This window comes from Mixophyes fleayi, chromosome 3 (genome assembly GCF_038048845.1).
Source record: "Mixophyes fleayi isolate aMixFle1 chromosome 3, aMixFle1.hap1, whole genome shotgun sequence".
NCBI lineage: Eukaryota > Metazoa > Chordata > Amphibia > Anura > Limnodynastidae > Mixophyes > Mixophyes fleayi.
In genome coordinates, this window is record NC_134404.1 from 339,565,275 (window position 1) to 339,592,983 (window position 27,709).

General features: G+C 41.8%; 1 protein-coding gene and 1 long non-coding RNA gene across 2 annotated transcripts in view; one reads left to right on the top strand and one right to left on the bottom strand.

Annotated features, from left to right (window-relative positions):
• LOC142144989 (uncharacterized) overlaps positions 1-9,914 on the top strand; it is a 37,417-nt gene extending 27,503 nt beyond the window's left edge. Inside the window, exon 4 of the long non-coding RNA XR_012689806.1 lies at positions 8,533-9,914. This is a non-coding gene — a long non-coding RNA (uncharacterized LOC142144989). The remainder of the gene's footprint in view (positions 1-8,532) is intronic.
• The window catches only part of PPP1CB (protein phosphatase 1 catalytic subunit beta), a 32,747-nt gene that overhangs the window by 2,847 nt on the left and 2,191 nt on the right, over positions 1-27,709 (bottom strand). Inside the window, exons 2-6 of the mRNA XM_075204394.1 lie at positions 12,218-12,349; positions 10,060-10,290; positions 9,210-9,314; positions 7,369-7,440; positions 1,301-1,452 (exon numbers count right to left, since the gene is read on the bottom strand). Coding sequence (XP_075060495.1) covers positions 1,301-1,452; positions 7,369-7,440; positions 9,210-9,314; positions 10,060-10,290; positions 12,218-12,349 — 692 coding nt within the window. The remainder of the gene's footprint in view (positions 1-1,300; positions 1,453-7,368; positions 7,441-9,209; positions 9,315-10,059; positions 10,291-12,217; positions 12,350-27,709) is intronic.

Genomic DNA, 27,709 nt, shown 5'->3' on the forward strand with positions numbered 1-27,709 from the left:
AAGCTCTGTGCATTGCCTCTACCATCACAATATAAATACCTCTATATATTGTGCAGGGTTTCAGTAAGGCGATGGGGCAGATTCAATTCCCCGCCTTGTTCTTTAGAACATCGCGGGCCACAGATTACTGTTACTACGATAATAGATGCACATTACCGTTACTACGGTAATTTCAACACTGATGTTTGCTTGTAGCTCTATGAGCCGCAAGCAAAAATCTGCATTAAAATTACCGTAGTAACGGTAATAATGTGCATATATTATCGTAGTAACAGTAATAAAACGCAGCCTGCACTGTTCTTGGGAATTGAATCTTTCCCAATGTGTTGGTAGAACATTCTTACCCCACAGTAATAGGGCAGTATAGTGTGTATGTACTTTATTGTGTTACATAGAAGAGGCGTTTCAAATATCTAATACAGACTTCAATCTGGTGACTGAGGAATTTAAAGGAGCTTTTTGCTTTATATACATATATGGGCATTTAGATTGCCATGCAGCTGGTAACATGTATAATATGGGATATACCGAATGCTGGCCTATTTCTCAAAATATCTTCCAAGCAGTGGAAACCAATTCTATTTTGTAGCCAATGGCAAGCATGTGATCAGCACGGCATACACAGCCGTTTATTACAAGGGATTGACACCGTTGTACTAGATTGAACTAGGACTCCACTGGACTATATTTTATATGGCAGAGGAATAAACTAGCAGTGACAACGTCATCAGCCGACCGGCAGGCAGGCTGGCGCATAAAGTTGGTGCAATTCCAGATCTGAAGGTTTGGTGATTGGATTGAATAGTCAGTTCATAATGTGTGTGGCAAGCCATACATATCTGCAGGGCTTTGTCTGCAGACAAAAGGTTTTACTTTATACTGGATTACCAGGATGAGAAAATTCATGACCAACACTGCAATTCACTCTTCACTTCCTTGTATACCCCATGTCTGTCTATCAGTAAGACTACTATATATGGGAACCTCTTCTTATCCTAGTAATGGGAGTCTGGTCTGTAAAGAGGCTGTAGAATGCTCATTACACAGCCTGCAGAATAAGCAAAGATTATGTGCTAATACTGAGCAGAAACATGTATTCCAAGTATGCATAGGAGAAATCATACAAAGCAGGACACTGATGGAATAAAATATGATTTAGAGCAACTGGATGCAGTAATGAAGCCTCAAAGCATCGGACACTATATACTACTGCACAGCTGCTTTTGGAACCGCAGTCCTGTCTAGGAAAGTATGCAACAGCTAGAGAGAGACAGATTAACTAAGTTCACTGTAAGCTTACCTGATGAGCTCGACAAATCAAATCTAAGTCATGTCGATTCAAGAATTTGCTAACAACATCTGCTCCAAAGGTGAAGGAAACACCACGATCATTCTCACCCCATCCTTGTACGTCTTTATCAGGGTCTGACCACAGCAAGTCACAGAGCAAACCTAGAAGAGAAGGGACATGAGGTTGTCAGAAAACAGAACAGAGACAAGAGCTGGGGAAACTAGATAAAAGACAAAGAAAGGACTGTTCCAGTCCCCCTCAATAACTGGCCAACACCGGTCTACACCACACTCCATGGTTATATAATAAAGTGAAGTTCACATGAGCATATCTTTTTCAATCTATGCAACCTATACCTAATCTACTAAAACAATAAATGTGCTATTTATACAAGAATCCGGAAAACAAGTTAAAAAAAAAAATAATATGTAATCCTGAAACTACACAGCAGCTGTTTTACAAAGAAAGAGAGCCCCACCCCAAATGTTAGTCAGCAGCTAAATAGGATGAGGTACACGATGTGCATGGGTGCCCACCATACCTAGGAGACTTGAGCTTGTGTGTTTACCCTTGGAGTACTTCGATAGAGAAGCACAACCCTCAAGGTAAAAGTTCTGCTTTCTGCTGAGGCATGGCTGCTTCCTCAATACAATGACCCAGAATGAGTTCATCGATGACATAAAATTGCATTACTATAGTCCAATGGTGATTACCCAATGATTGTGGTCAGTCAAACTTACATTCATTTCAATGCGTGTGCATTTTAAAACGCAATAAGAGGCAGTTAAGAATTTAAAAGTGCTTCTGGTTTGAACAAATATAACTTAGACTGTAGAAACAGGCCCATGTTTAAAAAAGAAAAAAAAAAAAAAAAGTTTTGTTTTACATACAGTTTTTTTTTTTTTTTTAAGAAGTGGGTCGCAAATACCATAGTGCTCATATAGAAGAGAGGTCCGGACATGTGAACAGTCTCACAGACTGCAGAACTCCTTCTAGACTCAGTGTAATATAAGCGCCTCTTGTTATGTATAACTTGGACCTTACTACAGCACTTCATTTGTATCAGTACTGTTCCTGGATATGCTGAATGCAATTGCGCTAAACTCTCCTCTGTGCCAGTGCAGTGTGCTCTGCTGCTAAGCAGCTAAAAATAAGACCTATATAGAAATATAAAACATATTACAGTGCTTTGCAGAAAATGTTTTAGTTATTCTCTATAAACACGAATAAGAAATTTTTAGATCACTCCAAGGCTTGAACAAGACCTGCTTACTCAGTCGGACACACACTAAACCTGTGCATTAGACATCTGTGAGAAACAGGGCCAAGAAGAATCCATCGCAACATCTAACAAAATGTCCCCAGACTTAAGGTCACGGCAAATCAGGGGAGAAACGTGCCGCGCTGTGTAATCCACACCTGTTTATGACTGAGGATAAGAGCTGAGAATAGATAGAAGGACATAAGCACTCAGTCCCCAATTACTAATCCGCCCAAACATTATGTGATCACAGGTTACAGCATTCGGCCGATATGTCTGTCAGTGGAAGAGAACATATAATGGAACCTTTCCTATAACAAAGCCGGGTGTGTTATCTGAGCAAATTACAGATCAACCATCCATAACTTGCACTATGCTATTGCCGAAACAACCTGTCCTGTTCAAGTCACGGATTCAGACAGAATATTGTGGGGTGCACACTGACTGTCCGCGACTGAAGGATCAGCGGAAGACGTTTACTCTCCACTGTCCGGGTTCTGCAGCGGTGTGTGAAAATATTGCCCACAGTCTATATACATATCTAAGGGGTGGTCAAAGTCAAATATTGACGCTAGCAAGATCTTGTAAGATGCTGGTAAAATGTGCATGCACTGACAAATAGAAGTGACTTGCAGTAACGCTCAAAGTTCTCTTAACTGCAGGAATCTGAACAAATATGTCAATGCTAAGCAATTGTATGCCAGCTTACAGTATAAAACATCTGTGAAAGCGGCATGAAGGGGCGGGTTTAAATCGATATGTCCCCAAATTCTAAGCATACAGCACAACATGTTCAATACACAAGGCAGATGTGATTACACGCTGCTGGCATCAGTCCATGGAAGATCAGACTAGCAGCAACATGCAGACACACAAAGGGGGCTCTTGCTACAGACACAACCTATGAATTGCATGCAAGTCATCTGGCAGATATAAGACATAATATAATAATAGATATAGTCCCAATGTAGGGCACTGTTCATTACAGATGGAAAGTCACATGGAATGGCATCTCTCAGCCACACACAAACCACGTCATAATGATCTCAGTGGGAAAAGTCACACGGGCCTGGACAGACAGGAACACAGGAATACCAGGCTCACAGCTGTCGGTGTCTGGCACTCAGTACTTGGCTGGAACTGCACGTCAGCACATTTCCCAAGTTTATATTTCAGAAACAAAAGTCTAAATTACAGGGGTCATCCATTTTTGAGCAACCACCCATTACTAAACCTTGTGTCCCCCCTTGCTGCAAGTAGGGAACGCCTGTTATCAGGAGCCATATTATGACAACTTGCTCATCGCTGCCGAGTACTGAAACCCATCCAGCTCTATTAATGAGGACTGAACAGGGGGTCTCAAATATGTAACCACTCAACCTTATGCAATTAATCCTTTATGGATATATCTAAAACATTTTCTGAGTCGCAGGGAGAAGATTTTATGTGTATACCAGAATTCATTATGTTGAAAGCTTTAAAGCTGCAGGGAGCCACGTATGGAAGTTTACCCAGGGCAACCAACATCATTACCTTGACACTCAACGAATGAGAACTGAAAGATCATTTCATGTTTGAGGCTCATGCCCTTTAGGTTTAATGATCCTTGTGTTTATCTGCATCTCCTGGTTTCTAGATAGCGATGTAATTGTGAATAGTAGAACGTGTCCATTAGTAGCAGTGAATGGAAAATCCTATATATAAAGGATTAAGTTGCTCTAGGACCAGGAGTAAGCCATTATACTATATGTGTAATGTCACCATTACACATGTATGTGGCATTGTATTGGAATATGGTAGACTAGGTTAAAGCTTTACCCCACCGTCAGATCAGGCTCCTTGTTTCCATACTACTCATGCCATTTTCTATTTATACACAGGGTCCTGAAGGCTTTCCGCTAGTCTGCGTCATGTCTCATCTCTCAGATACAGATACTCTATCACAGATTACAGCAGTCGCACCAGAACACCACTGGGACAGTCTGTCTGATGCAGACACAAAGCAGTCTACTGTATACCTTCCAGCTCATAGGGCTGAACACAGCACTGACACACAAAGTAGAGATAATCAACAATTGCAATAACCAGGTCACATTTCATAGTTATACACCGCATATAAAATTCAGGGATTACCACAAGTTATAAACCTCACACCTCAAACTATTTTTAAACGTATAACAAGTCTATCTGCACAGGTTTCAGAACTATGGATTTAGTAAAAGGTCTCGGCTACATAATTGCAGCAATTGCACAAACAACGAGATGGTCATGTTACACCGTAGTGACGACCAGCGGTCCCTGGAGGACTTCTCTCACTAGTCCAACATTCATTGAATTTACCTCACTAGGTGTCTTCCTACAATCACTCCCGATGCAGCCAGAGTACTGGGATCAGCTTCCTATATAGTGGTCTTACTGTATCAGGCAGCCAAGATGACATATAGGGTGTATGCATTGTATGGTGTCTGGTCACAGTGCAGTGTTTTCTGGTTCTTTCCATAGTGTCAGTTTATAGTTTCTGGTTAGTTATCCTAGTGCAGTGCTGTAATAAATGCCTTTATAGTTGTAAAGGGATTTGTTCAAATAAAGAATTGTTAAGTATAAACCCAGTTTATTAAATAAAATCATTCTCCTAGCACTGCAGCCTGATAAACATAATTGGGGCTCTGGCAATGGTTAGTGGCGAAGGGAGATATGTGCTCAAACGAGGAGAATACAAAGGTGGGACGTACACAGAATTTTATGAAAGGCTGAACAGTCTTACAAATAGTGTAGATCCAGAGGAAGGCAAAAGAAAACCCGTGTGTGACTGTTGCCAATTTAGCCTTGTAGGGGGAAGAAAACCCATATGCCTCTCAGATTTAAAAAATATATATAAAAGGGTCCATTTAAATAAACTCCCTTGATCAATCATCCCCTTAACGCTACATATACCATTTCTGTGTAACAAAGGTTTTTTTAATCCACTTTTAAATGTAGTAAATTTACTCTTACAGTAAAGAATCCCTTCCTACGTGTATAATGCCACACACTTCCATTTCATTCACAACTGAAGACACCTGTTCTGTATAGTGCTTGATATAAGTTAGACAAGATCTATATAAAAACATTGAATATATTTATACTATAAGACAAACCTCCCAATAATGTAATCCTGCCATAAACCTTTGAATCTGTCCATTTGTCCTAAATATACCCGATGTCCTCCTTACAGATAGGTGCCCAAAATTGTACCCCAAACTCAACATGGTCAAACAAGTGACTTCTAAATGGTAATACTATATGTACATTTATCCCAGGTTTGTGTCACCTCAGGATGTTATTCCTCTTTGCAGCTGCTGCCTGGCGCTGCGTCCGTCTCCATTTAATGCATCCGCAGCACAGTGTATAATACACTGTATAACCCCACAATACACTTCAGCTAAACCACTTCAGCTAACGCACCTGTTCCTCAAAGCGTACCAACCTTCTACCTAACCCCGCATCTCCTCCCAACGTTCTATCTTCTCTCCTCCCGGTCCTTCTCCCCACACTTCAACTTCCTTCAATTGTGTCTGGTTCGTTTCACCCACCCTTAGGATGTAAGCTCGAATGAGCAGGGTCCTCTTCCCTCTTGTCTCCACACCTGTTCTTCTACTCCGCCTCTACTGAATTAACCTGCCTGGAGTTTCTGAAGCATTGGTATTTTTGTTTATTGTTCTGTCTCACCCTGTATAGTCTACCGTTTGCTTTGTGTACGGCGCTGCGGAAATCTTGTGGCGCCTAACAAATAAATGATAATAACCTTCCTGCTCCACGTTACCAGCTCTATATAACGTCTTATATTGTTCAATAATACTGAAGCGTAGAGCGCAAATACCGATTCCACTACTAAACCGAACTTTAGCCCATTCTTAATATAGTCTGTTCTAATTAACATTTGTTGCCACTTAACATGTCCTAACAATATATATTTTACTTTTAAAAAAAAAAAAAAAAAAAAAAAAAAAAAAAAAAAAAAAAAAAAAAAAACTTTCCTATATGGCCCCATGCCTTTATTTAAGAGTAACCTTTCCACGGTGCAAGCTTTAATGAATGGAGTAGATCTGTATTTGAGTAACTCCTTTACAGAGCCTTTATCAAAACAAATCAAATGTTACCAGGATGATTTCTTATTTTGTAGCAGACATTCCATACAATTGTTTAGCATTGTGGCCTCTCACAAACCCGATCAGTACTGTACCACTACCTCTCCATAAATCTACCCATACAGATTCATGTACACGGCTATTTACATATATACACCACCCCAAATACACTTTCACATGTTGCAAAACAATCTATACCCTTCCAAAACCACTGCCTAGTGATGAAGGTCACAATTTTACGTAGCTAAGCCCTGCCACCTGTGGTATGGACTACAATTTACCCAAGCTATATGGGAATTCTTGAAACGAATATGAAAACACCAAGTGGTTAAACTAATGCAACCACTGCACTCGTACAGAGGATTTAAGTGCTATTTTACACTAAAATGTCAGAAGGAAGGAAATACAATAGGAAAGCAATGTTTACCTTTACTAGGTTTTGAGTTATGCTGTGAAAAAAACCCAAACACTGACTGCAGTCTGTGGCCGAAAAACCATCTCTTGGTTTTTCACTTATGACGTAGTCTGTTCGATGCCACTGCAGTTACCATAATTTTGTTATGAGCTTCACCATCTGTTTGACACTTGTCCATGGAGCCTAGACCGTAGCTCAGAATACTGCAGTCTGATCACTTGAGTGCAGAACACCAAATCCCTAGTAACACAAAAACTACTAGACTGCGGCCTACCTGTGTCAGGAACATCTGTGGGCCTCATAATTCTGCGGATCTGTTCCATGGACTGTAGATCAGGAGAGAGACCTAAGAGGAAGGGAAAGTAGTCATTACATACACACCATTTCATTTGTGTATAGGGTACACAGGAATCATTTATAGCATGTGTAACAGCTGACATTACCTAGGACAAATCATAATCCCCAACACCTTTCTCTGCCAGAAGGGAGGAGTTGTAAGGAGTCCACCAGGACAAGGAAGGCTACAAATAGTCTAATGCTGGTACAAAGCACAACCCTACTGCTGGATACAGCATAAGTCAGGCAGAAGCAGAACAAGGTGACGAGCAGTAAAACACAGCCTGGGATATAGATAAAAACAGCCTGTTCATTTATGTTAAATACTGCTTGTACTGGCCATTGTGAGGGTCATTTACAATCCAGGCATACATAAGTGCCTGCCCCATTGAGAGACTTCTGATGTGCATAATCCTTGTGGTTTAGTAATAAGACGCCAGAGAATTTCTGGTAGAAGGGAATAAATTACAGACCTTCCACCACATTTTATCAACCCATCATTAATTATAACACAACAACTTTAGACACCACTGATATGGTGAAAGCTTTAGGTCTATTTGCACAGCTATAAAACAAACCACAAATGCTCACCCCTTCCTGATCATTTACATATCTGCTCCCAGAGTCAACCATAGCGGCAGTACACAGTCCAGGATAGAGTAATAGTGATCAATTCAAAATTGTGGCTTTTATCACAGAAACTGGAGAACTGCACCATTGGAATCAGAGGCCGGATTTGAATTCTGTGTAAAACATTTCCCACACTCAGAACATAGAAATAGATTATTCATCATAATACTTGGACAGATCTTCTCTATGTAAGGTAGAGTAACTCTGCAGTTCCCTCATATTAAAGTGCAATAAACAGACATCAGCTCTCAGCAATACCCATCGATAACACACAGCTTTAAAAATCTATTGTTGAGAAGCTTTGCTACAAATCACCATGATTCATGACACACCAGTTAATGCATAACTGCGCGGTTGTTTAGTGGATGGATGTATACAATTACAGCTTAATGCCAGCTATACGGTAATGTTTCTACACTTCAGCTGGAAGTTCCCCACCTACACAATTCTAACAATCAGTTTATATTTCCAGACTGTCTGGACATGTGTAATCAGGAAGAAACCCAACGAACAGACTGTCCAATAGGATGCTACGATGGACACTTATAACATGGAAGTGTGCTCCAATTCTATTGATGTGGACAGAGATGTCAGCAGCTACCTATCATAAAGCCAGTCAGCACTGTGAGAACTGGTCTGACGTGCTCTACCACACACTGTGCCCTAGTAATAAGGACAACTGTGGCTCAGCAACTGGGATTTATGACACAAACGTAACACGTAGCACAAAGACTATTTACCCCATGAAAGAAACAAAACATCTATGGAATTCACAGTACGATTCCTGCACACTTGTGTCACAAGGGAAATCAGCTGTGATGACATTCCCATCTCTGTGGTAAAGCCCCACATGCCTCAATGTTGAATCTATCCCTGTAGATCCTGTATCTAGTACGGTAAAAGCAGAATGGATCCATCTCATCAATCAGCTTTCATCCGCCCAAGTAGGACACGGGTAGTAAATACTGTGATTTCAGTGAGTAATGATAGTAACCACCCCCACTGTCCAATACAAGGAAGCACACACCACATATTAAGCTTTCACTTCATGCAAGAAGCAGAGCACAGGATCCAGAACTAATAGAAATGTAAATGTCCCGGTGTAAGTAAGCTCATTACCCCAGAAAGTCTTTCTACCACAAGCCCTACCTCCATGGCAGCAGAAGATCTTCTCATCCACGATGGCAGCAATCGGCAGGCAATTGAAGCAGTCGGTGAAGGTCTTCCACAGCTTTATGTTAAACCTCCGTTTGCCTGGAGAAGACAGGAGAGGGGATTGTTCTTTAACAGGTCAGGAAAAGAAGGCAGATACATGGAGACCAGTGTATTAATAACCCATTTAGTGCTGGGATAAGTTTTAAACAAACTATCAGGTAAGTTTGGAGGTTTTGTAGCATGCAGGACATGAAATAAAATGTGTATTTATGGTTACTTCTTCCAGTCAGATGTCGTTGTCCCATTATAAAATATCATCTGTACTGTCCTTTATAAACTACAAGTAAGAGTTCAAGCGTATAACGTTATCTGAATAAAAGATATTCCAAGATAAAGGCTGGAACACCCAGAGAAAACACTTTCTAGAGAGCCCAGATAACACCCCGGCAAGTCATCAGCGTGTACACCGGCCGGTAAAAGCTTCAATGTCATCTGCAGTGGACCTGTCACCTATAGCCATTATGTGGGCGGAAGCAATTTTTACGTGAATGTAACCTATACATTCATTAGGAACCAGAAACATTGCCAAGGTATGGATTTTGGCTCTGGTCTACACTGGTGGTATACATTACAGTGTCTTGGTATGGAAACTCTTACACATGCAATTAGAACATTTGATTAAAGATTTTTTTTATTTCAGCAACGTTTAATGTTATGTCCAAATGGTCCGGTAAAGAAAGATGAATCGCATGTATGCAAGTTTATAGATCGATCAGGGTGAGGCTATGCGCACCATTACACTAGCCCCCTCTAGTGGTGGCATTATGTCCGCCAGGAGACTCACACTCATCGTAGAAGCCATAGATGCGGTTGATGCTCGCACACTCGTGATTCCCTCTGAGCAGGAAGAAATTCTCTGGATATTTTATCTTGTACGCCAGCAGCAGGCAGATAGTTTCCAATGACTGTTTTCCTCTGTCCACATAATCCCCCAAGAACAGGTAATTGGCTTCTGGAGGAAAGCCGCCATATTCAAACAACCGGAGTAAATCTGTATACTGCCCATGGATATCACCTGTAAAACAAAACAGGAGGTTTTTAATCATGTTACACTAAGAGTGCATCATCGGATGTCTGGGACCAATGACTGGACTGCTCAGGGACCAGGCACTTCTGATGAGCTTTTCACATATTTTTGTTGATGTGCGGAGCAGGATTACATCTCTTGAATCAAATGGAGACCTGTAAGTGCCACCACCTAACTTCCTTTGAAGATCATTGAATATAGAGGAATGTGTAATGTGCCTCTACATCAAATTAAAGAGCAGATAATACATAAAATACCTGGAGGGTTTATACTTAACTACATATGTCCATCATGCTGTGTTTCATCCCTCCACTGCACATTAGGAGGGAGATGATTCTCTAACTGAGCAGCCAGAGGGAATCACAGCGTGGATTTGGTGGATTCATACACAGGGGAGGGGCCAATGATGTCTCAGCGGCTTTATGAACTGTCAGATCCCATCAGGACACTGTCCTAAAGATGTGGGAGCAGTTGTAGCTGTCTGTAATGGAGTGGGGGAGTTATAACTTTACAGAGCTGCAGTGGAAATCGCTCTCTTACCTTAATTGTCCACACATTTCAATTTGGGGGCTTAAATAGTCCTTTAAGTTCATACATCCAACTTATTTATGGTTTGTTTTTAAATACACATGAAATTAAACCTGTTAATAAGAATTGTACTGTCTCTCCTGTAGTAGATAGGGGTCAGCACAGGACTTGGTAAAGGGAAGGAGACATTCAGTGCCAGAGTCTGTCAGTCAAAGGCAAGAATCAGCATTAACAGAAGGGAGGGCGTACAATCTGTTTAAATGACCTTAATACAATTTATTTCCCAAATCATTTAACAATCACTAAAGCATTGTTACATCCCAGCATAACAATTAGTGACCTGCGACTGGCAGGTGGACTATAGTGACGTTCTGTTTACAAAGTAACAGCAGATGTGGGGAGATCACCAATTCTCTATCAGTCTTGACATGAGACTCAGCTGCTCGCCCATACTCCAGATGAGTAGCTAGGAAATGTTCTCCTGAAGCAACAATATGAGAATGAAGCCTCTGACGTGCCTCAGAGGATTCGCCTAATGCTTTCTCGTGAATAGGTTCTGCACCCGTTTTAATGCATGTTGGCATTATGTTGCAGAGGTTTCAGAATGGAGCGTTCAAATATAAAAGGTGGCGGTAGACTGTTTGTGGGGAATCTGCTCAGAGAAAATATCAGCAAGTAACCCCAATCTGTCAGTGTGACTCAGTCATCGAGGACACAGTACTATGTGTCAGTGGCCATTTTATCCCACGTGTGAAATAAAATGCCAAATTACAGAACATGACGTACTCCAGCTCTGACCGATATGGACATACAGTATGTAAGTAAGGAGGTTACACCAGGACAAACATGAAACAATGTGTGACGTTGTAGCGGAGGGTGGCCTGGACTATATAGTGCCATTTCTTGTCAGATCACTACACCATCATTCACAAGTTGCTGGCTGAAATATTTCTGCAGACTTTCCTTACCAACACACATTGTCCTAGTAGAGGTACTGCACGCTTTCGGCCTGATGCAGAATTGGACGTACGCCAGTTTACATACCCTAAAAGCCGCAAAATTTGTACTGTATATGTCCACTAAACAAGCGCAAATGCACACATTTAGGGCAGCAAGTATCTCCTCCTTACTACTGGGACGAGGAGGGAAGGGGTTGTAGTACAAGTAGATTAATTTTTTTTACCGCCAATTAATTCCAATGTGCAGCCAGCTCAGCAGTTGACACATGCTTGATGTCCCATCACTACTAAAGACTAACGTGGACCTGGTACAAGCTTACAATTTTTATTTTATTTTATAAAAGTTCTCCTCTTAAAATAGTGTTCATCCAGCATTTGCAGAGAGGGAGACATAAGAATTTCAGGTACGGAAAACAAATCAAATTTACCACAAATCTTTAGTGGGGCCTCCAATTCCAACAGTATGGGCTGGCTGAGGAAGATTTCCCGGGACTTTATGCAGAGCCCTCGGACCTCTGCCTCCGTCATCTGCACAATCTTCCCAGGGCGACATCCTCGCACTGCAAGAATAAGAGGAGGACAGTATAACACTTGTATAACCTGCCAGGTTTACACTGTGGAATAAGCAGACGTCACCATAACACACCCCTGAGACGGCCAATGATTAGGACACAATTGAGAGAATTTCTGCACAGGTTGTTTAGGGAAAAAAAAAAAAGTTCTGCAGGACTGTAAATGTGTATATTATACACTACAAGGCTGTAATGTAGGCCTCAGTCTAAGCTTTATTCTGATACTATATAACAGTAGGTGAGAAAGTACAGAGCAAAATATCTCCATAAAAGGGTTAGATCCCCCAACCAAAAACAAATGAATTATGGCAGATGCCCTCTCCTGGGCTAAATCCCCCCTCTACACGAACAGCTCTTAGTACAGCCCGTCATGGGACTATTTTTAGACATTGTCTTTTCATACGAATGGAAAGATCTGGCAGACTCCCAGCTGCCTATGGCTCTCTCCAGCAGAATGAAACAAGGGCTGTGTGGATGACGGCACATGCCCAGTACCCCGGCATTAAGTCTGGACACACTGCTGTCCCACAACCGGAGACCTCACAGGCATCAAAATCAGGTAGGAGGATTAATCAGTCCTGTGACAGGGACAAAGAGGACACAACAGATCTCCACTGCTAAGGACAGGCTGTTCAGGTTCAGCAGAATGAGGCCTTGTACCACACAGACACTATTCTCTAACCTACGACACACTCATTTACAGACTGCTGTGCTTCACCTATATGCAATCAGCTTTACACATTAGTCCAATACATTCATAGTAGAAGATGTTATGTCTAGATTTCACTGATTCTTCCTGAAGAACATGTTCACTGTTAATGTTTTGTGGAGGAAAAAAAAAAAAGTTTAAATCAGTGGACTCCCCAGCTTCTACACCAGGAAGGCTGTGCAGAATAGCCGGATGGGACGAAGCATCTGGGAATTAATGGACATGACCTTTTCAGCTGATAAAACTGGTTTATTAATCATTCTCTTTTTCCCCCTCTACTCTGCATAAAATGCCACACTGGCACACTAATAACCTAAACACAGATAACAAAACACTGTCTGGTCAAACAAACATAATAAACATACATTTTAATCAGTGTACTCCGAATTGCAACACAAAATATCAAAGTCTTTCAAAATATGCTGCTAAAGCGCACTGCTGCCAAGTCAATAAAATCTAGTAAACATATTGCCAATCTCCAGTATAAGGTGCATGTTAACGATCAGACAATAAGGACTAGCACGTGGTTGTTTGTAACACTGCACATAATTAAAACAAGGAACTGCCCGTGTAAGAGGTACACAAGGCAGAAGCTCCGCACAGCGCTCTACATTGGCAGAGGAATCTTCTGCCATCTGATGAGAATAATGAAACAGACTCTGCCAAGATCAATAAACTTCCAGCCTAATAAAGCAACATTTTACTTGCTGGAAAACTGGCTCAGCAAGAGCAGCTTGTGTTCCATCTGCATAGCAATGCCGAGAGGTGAAAGCCAGCACCCCCATACCGGCAGCCAGGGCAGGGTCACCAGATACAGAGAGGTGATGGAAAACCCCACAGCAAGTCATTAGTGATCATATTATACTCCTAGCATTACAGAAATCCCCAGTCCACAGCGTACGTCTGAAATGAAAAGGATAACAGCACCTACAACAAAAGTCTGAGTGATGTCCAGCAAGTGGAGGCCAATCAGGCAGGACCACATTGACCAAGAGTCCAGCCACGGTGCCCTAGCTTCTGATGAGGTGGGCCCTTCACCTGCATGCAGAAGCTGGAGATATCTGGGGCCCTACCTAATAACATCAAACCCCACACCTAGAATATTCTGTGCAATTGTGTAACCTACAGCGGTCCTGTTATCTACACAAAGTAAAGAGACTTTTATTTTTATATAAGTACTTCATGAATGTAAAGTCTGGCAGCATGTCAGTATAACAGGCCTGCCTTCACTGTGTGCAGCAACAGGTGCACTTTAACTAAACAGTGCAAAAGAGAACTTTCAGTTTTGGGTGATGCCATCTTAAATATCTCACTACATGAAGCCATGTCTCTGTAACGCCCAAAGATCCTGACTAAACAGCAGGCTAACATTTTAGGACATTCACATTTCCCTCTGAACACCTCATTAAACATTTTTTAGCTCTCAGTATTGCCCAGTCAGCCACCATAACGGCAGCTCCCAGTCAGCAGAGATTGGAGAACTGCTGCAATTCAGTAAATAGCTTAACTATCCAAAAAAGGATTATCGAAAATAAGACACAAATAGGCCTCCATTTCAAAGTAAAAAAATAATTGTGTTCATTCTATATAAATGAAAGCTCACTTATTTGAATAGCACCAAATTTGGCAGTGCTGTGCAACCAGGAAGTTTATACAGGTATATATTAGTCCCTGCCTAAGGGGCGCTTACAATCCAACTTCCCTACCACAGAGGGAAACACTTCTGCAGCAGACAAAAGCAGAGCAGTATTAGGAAACTCCACACATACAGCGCCCAGGTCAGAAACCAATGCCTGACTAACCACTGAGCCACAACACTTACAGCTCAGTGATGGAAACAGTATCCAGCATAACAATGGGAGCAGTCTTCTGCACAACACTATACACGAAACAGCTTTTACATAGTTTTAACTATTCCAGGGGCAGTCCCAGGTTCTGAAGGACATTGGAAATGTCCCTATTGTTCTATACAGACCAACCAACCGCACAGGACAATTCCTTCAATTCTACGACTATCACCATTATTTTATGGCCTCTCTCAAGATAAAAATGTGTACATAAATACACTCAATATGCGGATTGTAGGTCTAACAGTCTACCCTGACTGCATCATGTGTGACAAGAATAAACCCACCTGTTCAGAAATGAAGGAGACTATGCACTTATTGTAATGTTTAAAAAATGCCAATATATACTAAAGTAATGTCCATGCAAACTTCAGCCACAACTCCAAAACAGAGCATCGTCATTGGACTATGAAACGCGAGCACTGCCCTATGACAGAGCTGCTTTGTCATACCCATCCTGCAATGACACTGCTGCATGAGTCAGTCAGCACAATCTGTTTTACAGCGTTACCTCCACACTAGTTAATACTACAGCTGGGTAAGAGAGACTTTCTACCATATTGTTTTTTGACATGATTTCATCTAGTTATGGCAGGAAATCTCTAACAGGGAACCTGTGGAAAAGTGTACATATGGGTACAGACAACACTGCAGCACCACCCTGTAAAAGGAATATTTACTGCTTCACAAATATCACATTTTTTTTATTAAAAACCTATTAGGTACTTCTGCGCAACTCTCCTTTTTCCCTTTCACAAATATCACATGTCTAATGTCAATGTATTCTAGTGTTTCTCCCCTTAACATATAGAAACTAGGTGCTATATTACATGTCAATAATCAAATGCTGGGTACAAAAGCTTACCACCTGGCATTGTTCAGAGGGGAGTGAATAACAGGCATACAGGGACTAGGCTACACTAAGTGACTGTATAGACAGTTACATCTATGGTACCAGCTACAGCCGATGCAGTCTTGTAACTGTCAGATGCAGCAGCTGCTTCTTTGTGAGTGTGTTAATATTAAGATATTTTCTAAAATATTGTCTTCGTTTGTGACACACCTGCCATTTCCTGAACTTGTGAAACCTGAAGATATATGGACGTGCACTATATTTATGCATCAATGTTCCAGTCTGTCAAAGGAAGCGCAGTACAAGAAACAACCGATTGCTACAAATTGTAGAAGCTGCACCATAAATTTATCAATCCAACGTATATAGTGACTGCTAATTCATCACATTGTTCCAAAGATATGGGAACCCCGTTACAATGTGACATTTTCAGTGGGCAAATGTCAACATCTCATGTAATGGAGTTGAATCAGCTAACAGTATAAAAATAAATGTGGCTTCGGTCATTGTACAATGGAGAGATGAAAGATTGGTGATTATCCAACATGGAAAGAAGGTGAAGAAAGCGGAGAAGCACGCAGACATCCCGATTAAAAAAACAAAGAATCATGTATGGCTGCAAAGAGGAAGCAGTTCAGACAATGAATTCACAGAGAAAACCAGGGTCCGGATTCAGCAATACACTACACCTTACAGGCAAGAAGGCTCTTCTAAGAAGATGTTCACTTCTATGCAGAGCTGGACATGTATCTTATTTTCTCCTCTGTACACATAAATATAACAAGCTAAAGAACAGTTCTGCAGCTTCTTTACAATTTAACTTATATACTAAGAAAGGTAATGGTTAAGGCTTAACCATTAGCATTGCTCAACCGTTAAGCAATATCAGGTCATTGACCAACATCTAGATAGCTTTTATTGGAGACATTTAATTATGGCCGGTATTTAGGCCTTCCGGTTCAACAGATTTTCTGTGGTGTACGTGTCCAGGAGTCAGGACATAGAACAGAATGGGCGTTTTAGTCTGAGTTCAAAGGTCAGGGAGCTTTCAATAGCAGTTAACAAGTCCCCAATCACTAAAGCCCACCCTCACATCCATCTTTATGTTCGCTCTCACCACCTCCTCCTCAGCATAATCACTGCCAACTCAATCGCTTTCTCCATTCCATTGTTCCCCTCTTCCTAATCCCATATCACCATCCTGTGCTATATTATAATCAATTAACCCCCCCAATGTTAATTCCAGTGTCCTTATTAACCCCTTCCTACACCAACTCCAATCCTTCATTAATCCTGACATCAATCATAACCCTTCATCCTATTAACTTCCTCATCCATAATTATCCCCCACTCTGTGCAATGTTTTTGGCAAACTGGCGTCTGGAGTTTTCACGCTTTGCATTAAATGGCCAACAGCACAAGTCACCAAGAAATAACATTACATTGCTATAAAAACACATACTGTAAACGAAAGGAGCACAGTGAGAAATACTTATGGACACCACACATTAGTATCCAACACACGACCTGTATAACTGGAATAGTGATGCGTTTCTACAGGAAGGGAACAGCGCAGACAACATCCATGTCCAGTTATGTGGATCAAATGTCTCCAACTAAAGCTACATTCAGTGTGAAGTCTTAATTTTTTAACAGTTATAAATAGAAGAACTCTGGGCCAGTGTCATTAAGGAGAGCATAAAACAGAATTAACTTTGCAAATCCATGTTGCATTGGAGGGGGAGGTAAATTTAAAATGTGGGGAGTTGGGATAGGGCATATCCTAGATCATTGTTGGCTAACTTGTGACGCTTCAGGTGTTGTGAAACTACAAGTTCCAGCAATAAGCTGCTATATATTGGCAAAGCATGCTGGACTTGTAGTTTCACAACACCTGGAGCGTCACAGGTCAGCCAACACTGTCCTAGATCAACTTTAAATGTCGGTGTAAAAATAAAGCTATCAAGTATGTGTGCGCTACATGAAAAAACACACAGTATTTAACTTATGTGCAAAATAATAAACTAATTTGCACCCATTGCATTGTAACATGGTTTGTCCCAGAGAACATTTACTCCTTTTCTTTTGCCTTACTTTCCTTAATGACTCAGGCCCACTGAGTTTATCTTGAAACCCAATGTGTAACATGGAGCATAGGATTAAAGCCCATGCTTGCCCAATGTAAAAAAAAGGGTGGGCATTAATGGGTTAATAAGGTTGTGCTTCAAAAAAGATCAGGACAAATTCCAAGAACAAGGCAGTATCCTCTAAATATTTACTTGCAGGGCCCAGCTTAAGGTTCTGTGTAATGTTTTGTAATATTGATTTTTTACATGTTCATTTATATGCAATCCAATAACTCCTGATTGGATCTCAAAATTGAGTATACCGTGTGTTGGGAAACGGACAATTTATACAGATGCTACAAAGAGAAATTGTGAGCGATTTATAACCGTATGTTGTAACGTGGTTTGTTTTAGGACATTACGCATTTCATTTGACAAAATGTTGTGTCTACAAGATAATGCATTATGGGGCATATTCAATTGGCCGCGTAACTGTTAAAAGTAACGCGGCCTGCGCATTATTACGGTAATGTGCACCCTGAAAGGCGGGTTAAAACTAACGTTTTAACCCAGCAGTACTTCGGGGGGGGGGGGGGGGGGGGGGGGGGGAGGAATGTCCTGCTAAAATAGATTTTTTTTGCTCTAATAGCACAAACTTACGTACAGAAGATAAAAAATTTAATTTACCTAAAATGTAAGGACTCAATATGAGCCTTTCAAACAATCACTTCAACAGAAAGTACAGTTACGCAACAGTGTCTTCCCTGCAGCGTATACCTCTTATCCAGCATGCAATATGAATAAACATAGCTAAAAGGACATATGCAACCTGCCCCAGGGTCTGATAATCAACCCCCCACCGCTAGCTTGTGGCCTGTGTAATGTGGGTGTGGCTACCTGCCTTGCAAAAGTAAGTATAAATGTAATGTGACCAAGATTTATAAGTAACGTAAACAGTCCTGTGTGCTCCGCTTCACAGATTGCCCAAAATGACAGGCTTACACTATACAACTGACTCATGATTCATACAATCAAACCGCTGGCTATAATCCAGCCTCACCATCCCCTGCCCCCATCAAGAAGAACCACAGGGTCCCACGCCATTATTGTACATACACAATCCATACTGGGGGCATCCAGGTGTCTACAAACAAGGTCAATTCGTTATGCAGTATGAATCTGTGACAAAGCAGGAAGTTATCTTGCACCAGATAAGCAGCATTTCTACAAGTCTAACTGCATCGCATGGAGCTTACAAAGCGATGAGCAAGTTTTTCGCTGCGTTGTTGTTCATTAGAAGAACTGGAATAAGTAGCGTTCAAAATAACGCACCACAAGTTAAAATGCAATTATAGATTGTCAAACTTTATTTTCACATCCATTGCCATGGATTTAAGGCAAATAATTTTAACACCAGTGGCTACAAACTCTTATGAAGTCTGAATGAATTTACCACATGTACATTAATGTTGACAAAGCGGATTTAACGGCTGCTAGGTCTTGTCCAATCAGCTACAGCAGTGTGATGTATTCAACCTTCTTATGGGTGTCAGCCATGGTAAAGTGACCATTAGCAGCCTATAGCAAGCAGTGTAGCTGCAGGGTCCTTAACTTGGGACCCCATGGTCCTGCTGGAGCAAGTTCATCAGTAAAAATCATAAGTTTGGTGTACATTATCTTTACTAGCATTACACAAAACTAGCGATGACATTTGTCAGCTAAACAAGTAGATGTCATGGGGTTTTCCCTCCTATTGTAAATAGCAGCGAGGTCTTCAGAAATCTGCAGTGTTCTACGGATACAACCAAGAGACAGGAACATTCAGATTTGAAACCGTTCCGAATAGTAAGACCCAGTCTTGAAGGACAACAGCTTCACCCTCAGTCGGTAATACAAAGGTATCTTCTGTATTACAAATAAGGTACCCTAAAATACACTAAGCTCTGTCTACAAGTATAGCTTCTCTGTAAACAAGGAGCGTGGAAGCCAGTATATGCAATGACTTCATCACTAAATCACACATGAGTCAGTAGACAGTCTGATCAGGTTTCAGTGCAGTCTGTAATCGCCATTATTACATTATACCTGCTGGAGGACGCTCCTCATCAGATAGATTAACAATGACATTCAGATTCAAGATGCCTCTGGCCTACACGGAAGAGCGGATAACCTCTTCACTGCCCAAGTAGTGAGCTGCCAGCAATACATAATAATGGGAAGAATTATAACTATCACCAGACTGATAGAGCGGTTCCGCAGAGCATGCAGTGACTGTATAACTGCGCAGAGCGTTTCAGAGTTTGAATCCAACACCCCAGGCTCTAGTACCTGCTATCTGGCATTAGGCACAGAGATTAATAGATTCATCAATATACTAAACAGCTGCAACAGGATGGTGAACCATTTGTGGCTGTCCCGACGTACGACAGAGTTCATTCCTGCAGTGAGGAGCTGGTTTCTGGTCTGTCCAGCAGAAATGTCACTGGAAAATCACTGGCACAGACTGAGGAACTTTACTGGGCTGGCATGAGCTGCAAAAGCTGGTGCCACGCTGTGTTCCTTAACTAGGATCTTTCCACAAGGAATGCATGTGACTGGGGGGTGGGGTGGGGGACAAAACACACAAACTACAGACAAGAGTTTTTAAAACTGACCTACTAGGTATTAACATGAATCACTGCGGGTTAATAAATGCTATAAATATGAAGAATCCAAAACACGAGGATGAGAATAGCTGCTTGATACATGATAACTGCAGAGGAATGGGACGACAGCGGAACAGAAAGCCAATGTGAGAAGTGAAGGGAGCCTAACAAGCAGCACAGGTGTCTGTATGAACACCACCAGCTTGTACCACAGGACATGTGTTAAGTGAGGTATATCCTGATCAGGGACCCCGAGCTCTCAGTTACAGAGCTGTAATGCAGTTGCCCGGACGTAGGAGGAAGAGCTGACATCACTGATACACCCAGCAAACAAACTACGTCTTAACCAGCTTGTAGGAGCTTCAGGAAACTGAATATACCTGGACTGCTCAGTCATAAAAGGTCAACTCCAACAGTGGCACACACTCCTCTGGAGGAGGTGTCAGCAGCAGACTACATAGACATCTCACCACCATATACCAGAACCACCTATAATGGCTTTATGCAGATTACTACTAAATACAAGCAGCAATGTTTGATACAAATGGAAACTGCACTACTGTACAATGTATAACTGAAGCACCTTACAATCGCTTTAACAAGTCTTTTTTTATTGGATTAAAGCGAAGAAGTAGATGTATCTCCATCTAAAGGACCACTAGATACCAAAATCAAAATTCAGATAGAATAAAAAGTTAAATACATATTTTAGTGAGGACCAAAATTATATCACCTCCACAATCCATTACAGACAGATAAAGCCCATTCCCCATTTAGTATGGTGCCCAATGGCGTCTGATGCAGTCACAGAGCACTAACCTAGCTACTATATCCCTCCCAACAAGTCAGCCCACTACAGAGGTGAGTGTATGATGGACATATTTAGACAGCTATAAACATTACTTATCTCAGGTATTATCAAACAGTGACCTTATTTGCTATTTAAAGGACATAGAACAGTATATAGATATAAGGCTATATTTTATACATCTTACCATATAGCCAATTACATTCATGATATCCTCTATATAGGAACGTCCAAACAGGTAAACCCGATTGTTAGATTATTGCAGCAATGCTGGTGAACTAAGAGTAAAGATTGTAACCAGAAGTGTATTACCATAGTACCTCACCTGTCAAACACACAGGGATGAAGACACTGCTGCTTATGCAGACACGGGAAGAAAAGGTTTGGCAGATTAGGCTGCTGATCTCTTAGGTACATATAAGCCCCACTTAAGGTTCCAAACACAAACAGATTTATATTTCATAGGTTGTGTACGCTGTAGACCAATAAACCTTCTTGTGCAAAAAAACAACACAAAAAGGTACTGGTAGAAGATTAATCAGCACAAGGAGAATTACAGCTTCAATCTTCAAGGATCAGCGCAACTGAAAAGTTTCTTTGACAGCAAGATTAGGAGCTGAGAGGTGGCGTTCTCAGCAGAAAGCTTTTTAAGCCTAAATACACTTCTACTCTGCTGCAGTACTCATTACACTGCCAATAACTTGGTCTTCGTGCGTAGGGCCCCTTAGTGGCCCACCACCCACACAGAAGAGACGCAACACTTGTGGACTGAGCAAATATTCATGAGAGTGCAGCTGTCATCTCACTAGCAACCGGTGACATCACTGAGGTATAAAGTGACCTGATAGGCTGAATATTCCTTCTACCCAAAAAATGATGGTTCACTGAAAACAGATTAATTTTTAATCGGCTCACACAGCAGTTTACTCTACAATATTTGAAATGCAACATCATTTTATCAGCATACAAAGAGGGGAGGGGTCCTCCACAAACAAAACGCCAGGTACTAGCAGCGACCAGTACAAAGTGAAACAGTAGTAATCCCCCAAGTCCCTGAGAGTCTAGAACAAGCTGCCGAGAGCACAAAGACCCACTAGGCTTTCTCCAGCCTGTGTGTGTGTGTAGGGGGGGGGGGGGGGGGGGGTCTGAAGCTACCGGGAGCAGCCCCATGATGGGAAGAAAGGAGTAATCCGATTCTTAATGCGTCAATACTGCGTGGTAGAAGGGAGGGAGCCCACAGTGAGAGCAAAACTGCCCCCACCATCAACAGAGAAAATCAGGCAGAAGTTTTGTAAACTACTTACAGGTTACATTCACTATGTGATACACCAGTCATGTGCTTTTAATTTACCCTACCAATGGCTCACACACATGCACTGGGTAAAATGAATGGAAACTAGAGCACACATTAGAAAGGAGCTTTAAATACATTTCTATTAATTACACAAGTACCAATATTATTTATTGTACTGCTAGCAAGTGGTAATGTAGGAGAAAGGTTGTGCCACATTCTAAAACAATGGTGGGAACGAACCCATAGCAAGTCATTCATCCTACGTTAATACGCTTTTCCAATGTCTGCGGTAACAGTGGATAAGTGTCAATAAGCCCTGAAGTATGGCTGCATTTAAATCATACAAAAACCTGGGCAAAAATACCACAAGCACCTAGATAGTGAGAAGGAATCAAACAGCCACCAGCGGAAACAACTGTTACTCCACTAAATTATATATCAATTGTTCCTCATACCTTCGATTGTAAGCTCATTTGGCCATCTTTACCTTGTGTGTCATTGTAGCCTGTTCACTTGTATCATCAGCATCCCTTTAATGTACACAGCTACATAGCATCATTATCATTTATTTATATAGCGCCACCGATTCCGCAGCGCTGTAGAGAGAACTCGTTCACTTTAGTATGTTGGGGTCTTAATAAATACTACAAATCATGCATGTTGTATCAGATATGTGATATTTTTAATAGACTTGGACATGCTTTATCAGCGCACAGCAAAATGATAATTATTTTCCCCAGGAGCTGCATGCAGTTCTCAATTCCAACTTTCAGAGAACCAGTTGCTAAATTTATAAAGGTTACAGACACAGCGATTCGGCCAGGCAATATTGCCCATCTTTGAATAGACAACGTTCAGGGGTGTGTGTGGGACCAAAATGAACAGCGTCCCCCAATCAGGGATCACCAGATTTTGGCCTAGAACGTTGGAAATTGTATTCCGCTTCTGACATAAATGTTGTTGAGGGCTATTGGAAACTAGGATTTGGTGAAAACTGGACAATGCGACACATCTACCTGCTGCAATTTGAGGAAGCTCCAGAAAAGGATTTTTTGTTTGTGATCTGCAGAACAATTTGTTCCCATTAAAATTTTTGACAATATAGTTCAACAGGGAAAGCAGTTATAGTGCTGGATGCAGCGAGCTACTGTCTGCCATGAGATTTACAGAATGCAACCCTGAGCCAGCACGGCTGTAAGTACAGACTGACACAGGTCAGTTGTTTGCTAAATATAAAAAGCAGATCTAATTCCAGACATAAAGGGCACAGAGCAACACAAAGCGCGAATCACAGCACGGAAAGCCTCATGCTCCAACCAACGGACACCTTCACATCTCCATGTGTACATTTATAAATGTCTATCACAGCATGCCCACGTAAAAACCAACTAAAGGCCAAAGTGTAAGAATATCAAAGAGTTTTGTGAACCTGAAATAAAGTTTCTATATGTTATATCTGCTCCACACATCTGTATTGTTTTACTATAAACCATGCACAGTGCCCATCACACACTAGATTGACATGACAATGGCTCCTCTGTTGAGGCATGTAAGCCACAAATAACATTTTGCAACATACGTGTTTCATATGAGGAAAGTAATTAGGTTTATGCTGTGTCAGCACTAATGGGATTACTGTATACAGGAAACAAGGTCACTTTTACTCATTCCTCCAGCAATGCTGCTCTCTGCACGTTTTATAGGATATCCCAACTCCCTGTAAACAGTGGAAGCTTCTCTCAGGGACATCCAGCACACAGTGCTATAGACATGACAGCCTGATCCTGGGGTGGCCCTGCTCTGCAGAGCACAGATACAGCCAGCTCTGTACAACAGCTGCTTTCTATGTGCACTTGACTTCCTGCTTTGCTGAAAAGTTATTAAAGGCTCCAGAGAGACACACAACAAACTACCACCCTCTAAAGAGTGAAGGTTAAGGGGTTACAAATGAAAAATGGAATATAAAAAAAAAAAAAAAAAAAAAAAAAAAAAAGGAAGAATTTGAATGCTGCCTCCATTATACTGAAGGATCCAGTAATCACAACACATCAGACTTCCTTAATACAGGGTATATCTAGGGTAATGAAATAAGCAGACAGTTACTGAGGTGCATCAAAGGAAAATAATTATGAAAGTGAATGGTTAGGATCGTACTTCATCTACAGTCATGTGGTGTTGGCAATCTGTAAACTAGTAAATTAGAATTTTTGATACCAGCCGACCTTCAGCAGTAATATGTACCCCCCTCCCCCCCCCAAAAAAAAATATTCTAACAAAACACTGGCCAAATTAATCTGACACAGGATTTTATGTAGACATGTATGTGATGTTAAATACTGTTTGTCAAAATAAAAAGTATTATAGGAGCGATATTTTTTTTTTTTTTTGTTAGCCAATAAAGGTATTATATTTGCTAGCTTTCAGAGCACAGAGGCCCCTTAATCAGGCAAGTTTTTGTAAACTTGCCTGATGAAATGTAACCAAATACCACCACGTGCATCATTTACTATTTTATAAATCCAATGGGAATCTTCTTCCCTGAATTGGTTCAAATAGCCAATAAGAAAAATAAGTTTACACACCAGACCTACAGTACCCACAAAAAAAAAATAAAAAAAAATACGCAGGCGCGGAGGTCTGCGGGCAGGCAAGCAGGCGCGGAGGTCCGCGGGCAGGCAAGCAGGCGCGGAGGTCCGCGGGCAGGCAAGCAGGCGCGGAGGTCCGCGGGCAGGCAAGCAGGCGCGGAGGTCCGCAGGCAGGCAGGCGCGGAGGTCCGCAGGCAGGCGCGGAGGTCCGCAGGCAGGCAGGCGCGGAGGTCCGCAGGCAGGCAGGCGCGGAGGTCCGCAGGCAGGCAGGCGCGGAGGTCCGCAGGCAGGCAGGCGCGGAGGTCCGCAGGCAGGCAGGCGCGGAGGTCCGCAGGCAGGCAGGCGCGGAGGTCCGCAGGCAAGCAGGCGCGGAGGTCCGCAGGCAGGCAGGCGCGGAGGTCCGCAGGCAGGCAGGCGCGGAGGTCCGCAGGCAGGCGCGGAGGTCCGCAGGCAGGCAGGCGCGGAGGTCCGCAGGCAGGCAGGCGCGGAGGTCCGCAGGCAGGCAGGCGCGGAGGTCCGCAGGCAGGCAGGCGCGGAGGTCCGCAGGCAGGCAGGCGCGGAGGTCCGCAGGCAGGCAGGCGCGGAGGTCCGCAGGCAGGCAGGCGCGGAGGTCCGCAGGCAGGCAGGCGCGGAGGTCCGCAGGCAGGCTGGATCTTGTGAACCAGATGTATATGTATGCGGTGACCAACATTTACTAAAATGTCTTCTGCCAAGTTTTTAATATAGATTTAATTATACATGTTAATCACATGGAAACAAGAAGAGTTAAGATAGATGTCCAAATACATGTTTGATCAATTCCCCTCCCCTCATGTCGGTAGTCTGACGTTCGGTGTTTTGAAAGGTCCTCCACTCATTCTCAAATTCTGTTTTCCCTCTGACGGGGAAGGACAGATTCCACATGAATAGGTCATTAGTCACTTAGATTAAAAATAAACAGATACATAATGGAACACAGAAGCATCCATGACAGTGTCCCTGCTGATGAGTCGGTATAACCATCGCCCGCATGCTTTCCTTTATTAGCTACAGCGGGTTGTAAACATCTCCGGTTCTGACACAAGCTTGGAAGTGTTTTATGTCTGTTATGAGAGGCCCTGTTGCAGTTATATAGTAAAATTTATTTTATACCATGCAGAAACGTATAGCCACAAATATAATTGCTATAAACTGACCAAACACCCAGATGTGCATGGCTGTATACTCCCATAACTCCGACAGATGTTAAGTAGGAAACAAATGTAAATTAAGCAATAAGACATGTTGATAATAGATAGGAGGTATGCATTACAACCATCAGGCAAGAAGCAGAATACCAACTGTGGATAACAAAACTACAGATTCTGTCTATACCAACTCTCTTTCAATGTAACCCTAATTCTGCATTACCACGTATTCAACATTTTGTGCAGGGAATTAGACGACAGGACAGAACATAACCTTTGATGTGTGTACTAAGGTCAATCAATCCCAGCTCCTACACTATTGAGTTCCAATATCAATGATTGTGAGATCTGTGCATCTCATACTTAATCATGTGTGTACCAGCACTCAGAGCCTGTGACCAAGACACTGCGGAAACATCAGCCAAACAGGACCAAAATAAAGGACATTTCAGCTTTTATACCCATCACAATGGACACGTTTCACTTTCAACATGGAATAAGAGAAAACAATATCCAGATTTTGCATCTGCACAATAGAGATCAACATACAGCTATACATGGACATGTGTTTGGATCCTTTGTGAAATGTATATTTTAAAGCATACATCACCTAGACAGAATGGAAGCTGCTATTTTGTAGTCTGATCTTTGTGTCTAAAGACTAGCTAGTTCTTAGTAAATCCATAAGCTGCACGAATACAGCCTAATAAGAATACACACATGTACTATACCAAACATTGTGTTCTGATTTAGATTAACAATTCCGATCTTTCCACTTTAGCAAAACTAATCATTTCATAGATCGATTTATAGGCCAGCAAAACTTTCCAAAACACCTAAAACTGTGTGATCTTACAAACAGACTGGGTTTTAGTTTACTGAACTGCTCTGTATGTTGAAGCCAATGACATCTGAATTTGCTGTAAACACACAACACTTAACCAGTAATGTTTAGAGGACAATAACTCCAGGTTTAATTTACAAGCAAATTTAGGTATCTTTTCTCCTCCACAACGGATTAAGATGTAAACAAATTATCCTTCATATTTAACAGTTGTTAAGGACAAAATATATTGAAACAGAGCTAAACATAGGCCAACTGGTCCTTAATCACCAGGTGTCACTTTGTATGGTATTAATATTTCAGCAAGCAGCACAGCCTCCGTCACTAGTCGGCCACTCTCCGCAAACCCCCAACTGCGTCTCCCGTGCTGTAATACTGCGTGTACACTGTAACCAATCCTAGTCATTCCAGAATAGATAATACACAGACCTCACTGCCAGCTCCTTACATAGAGTTCTCACACACTATACATCACCTAGTACAGTACAAGCCTCAGGATCTGCACGTTTTCCACTATACAAGTCCCTCCCA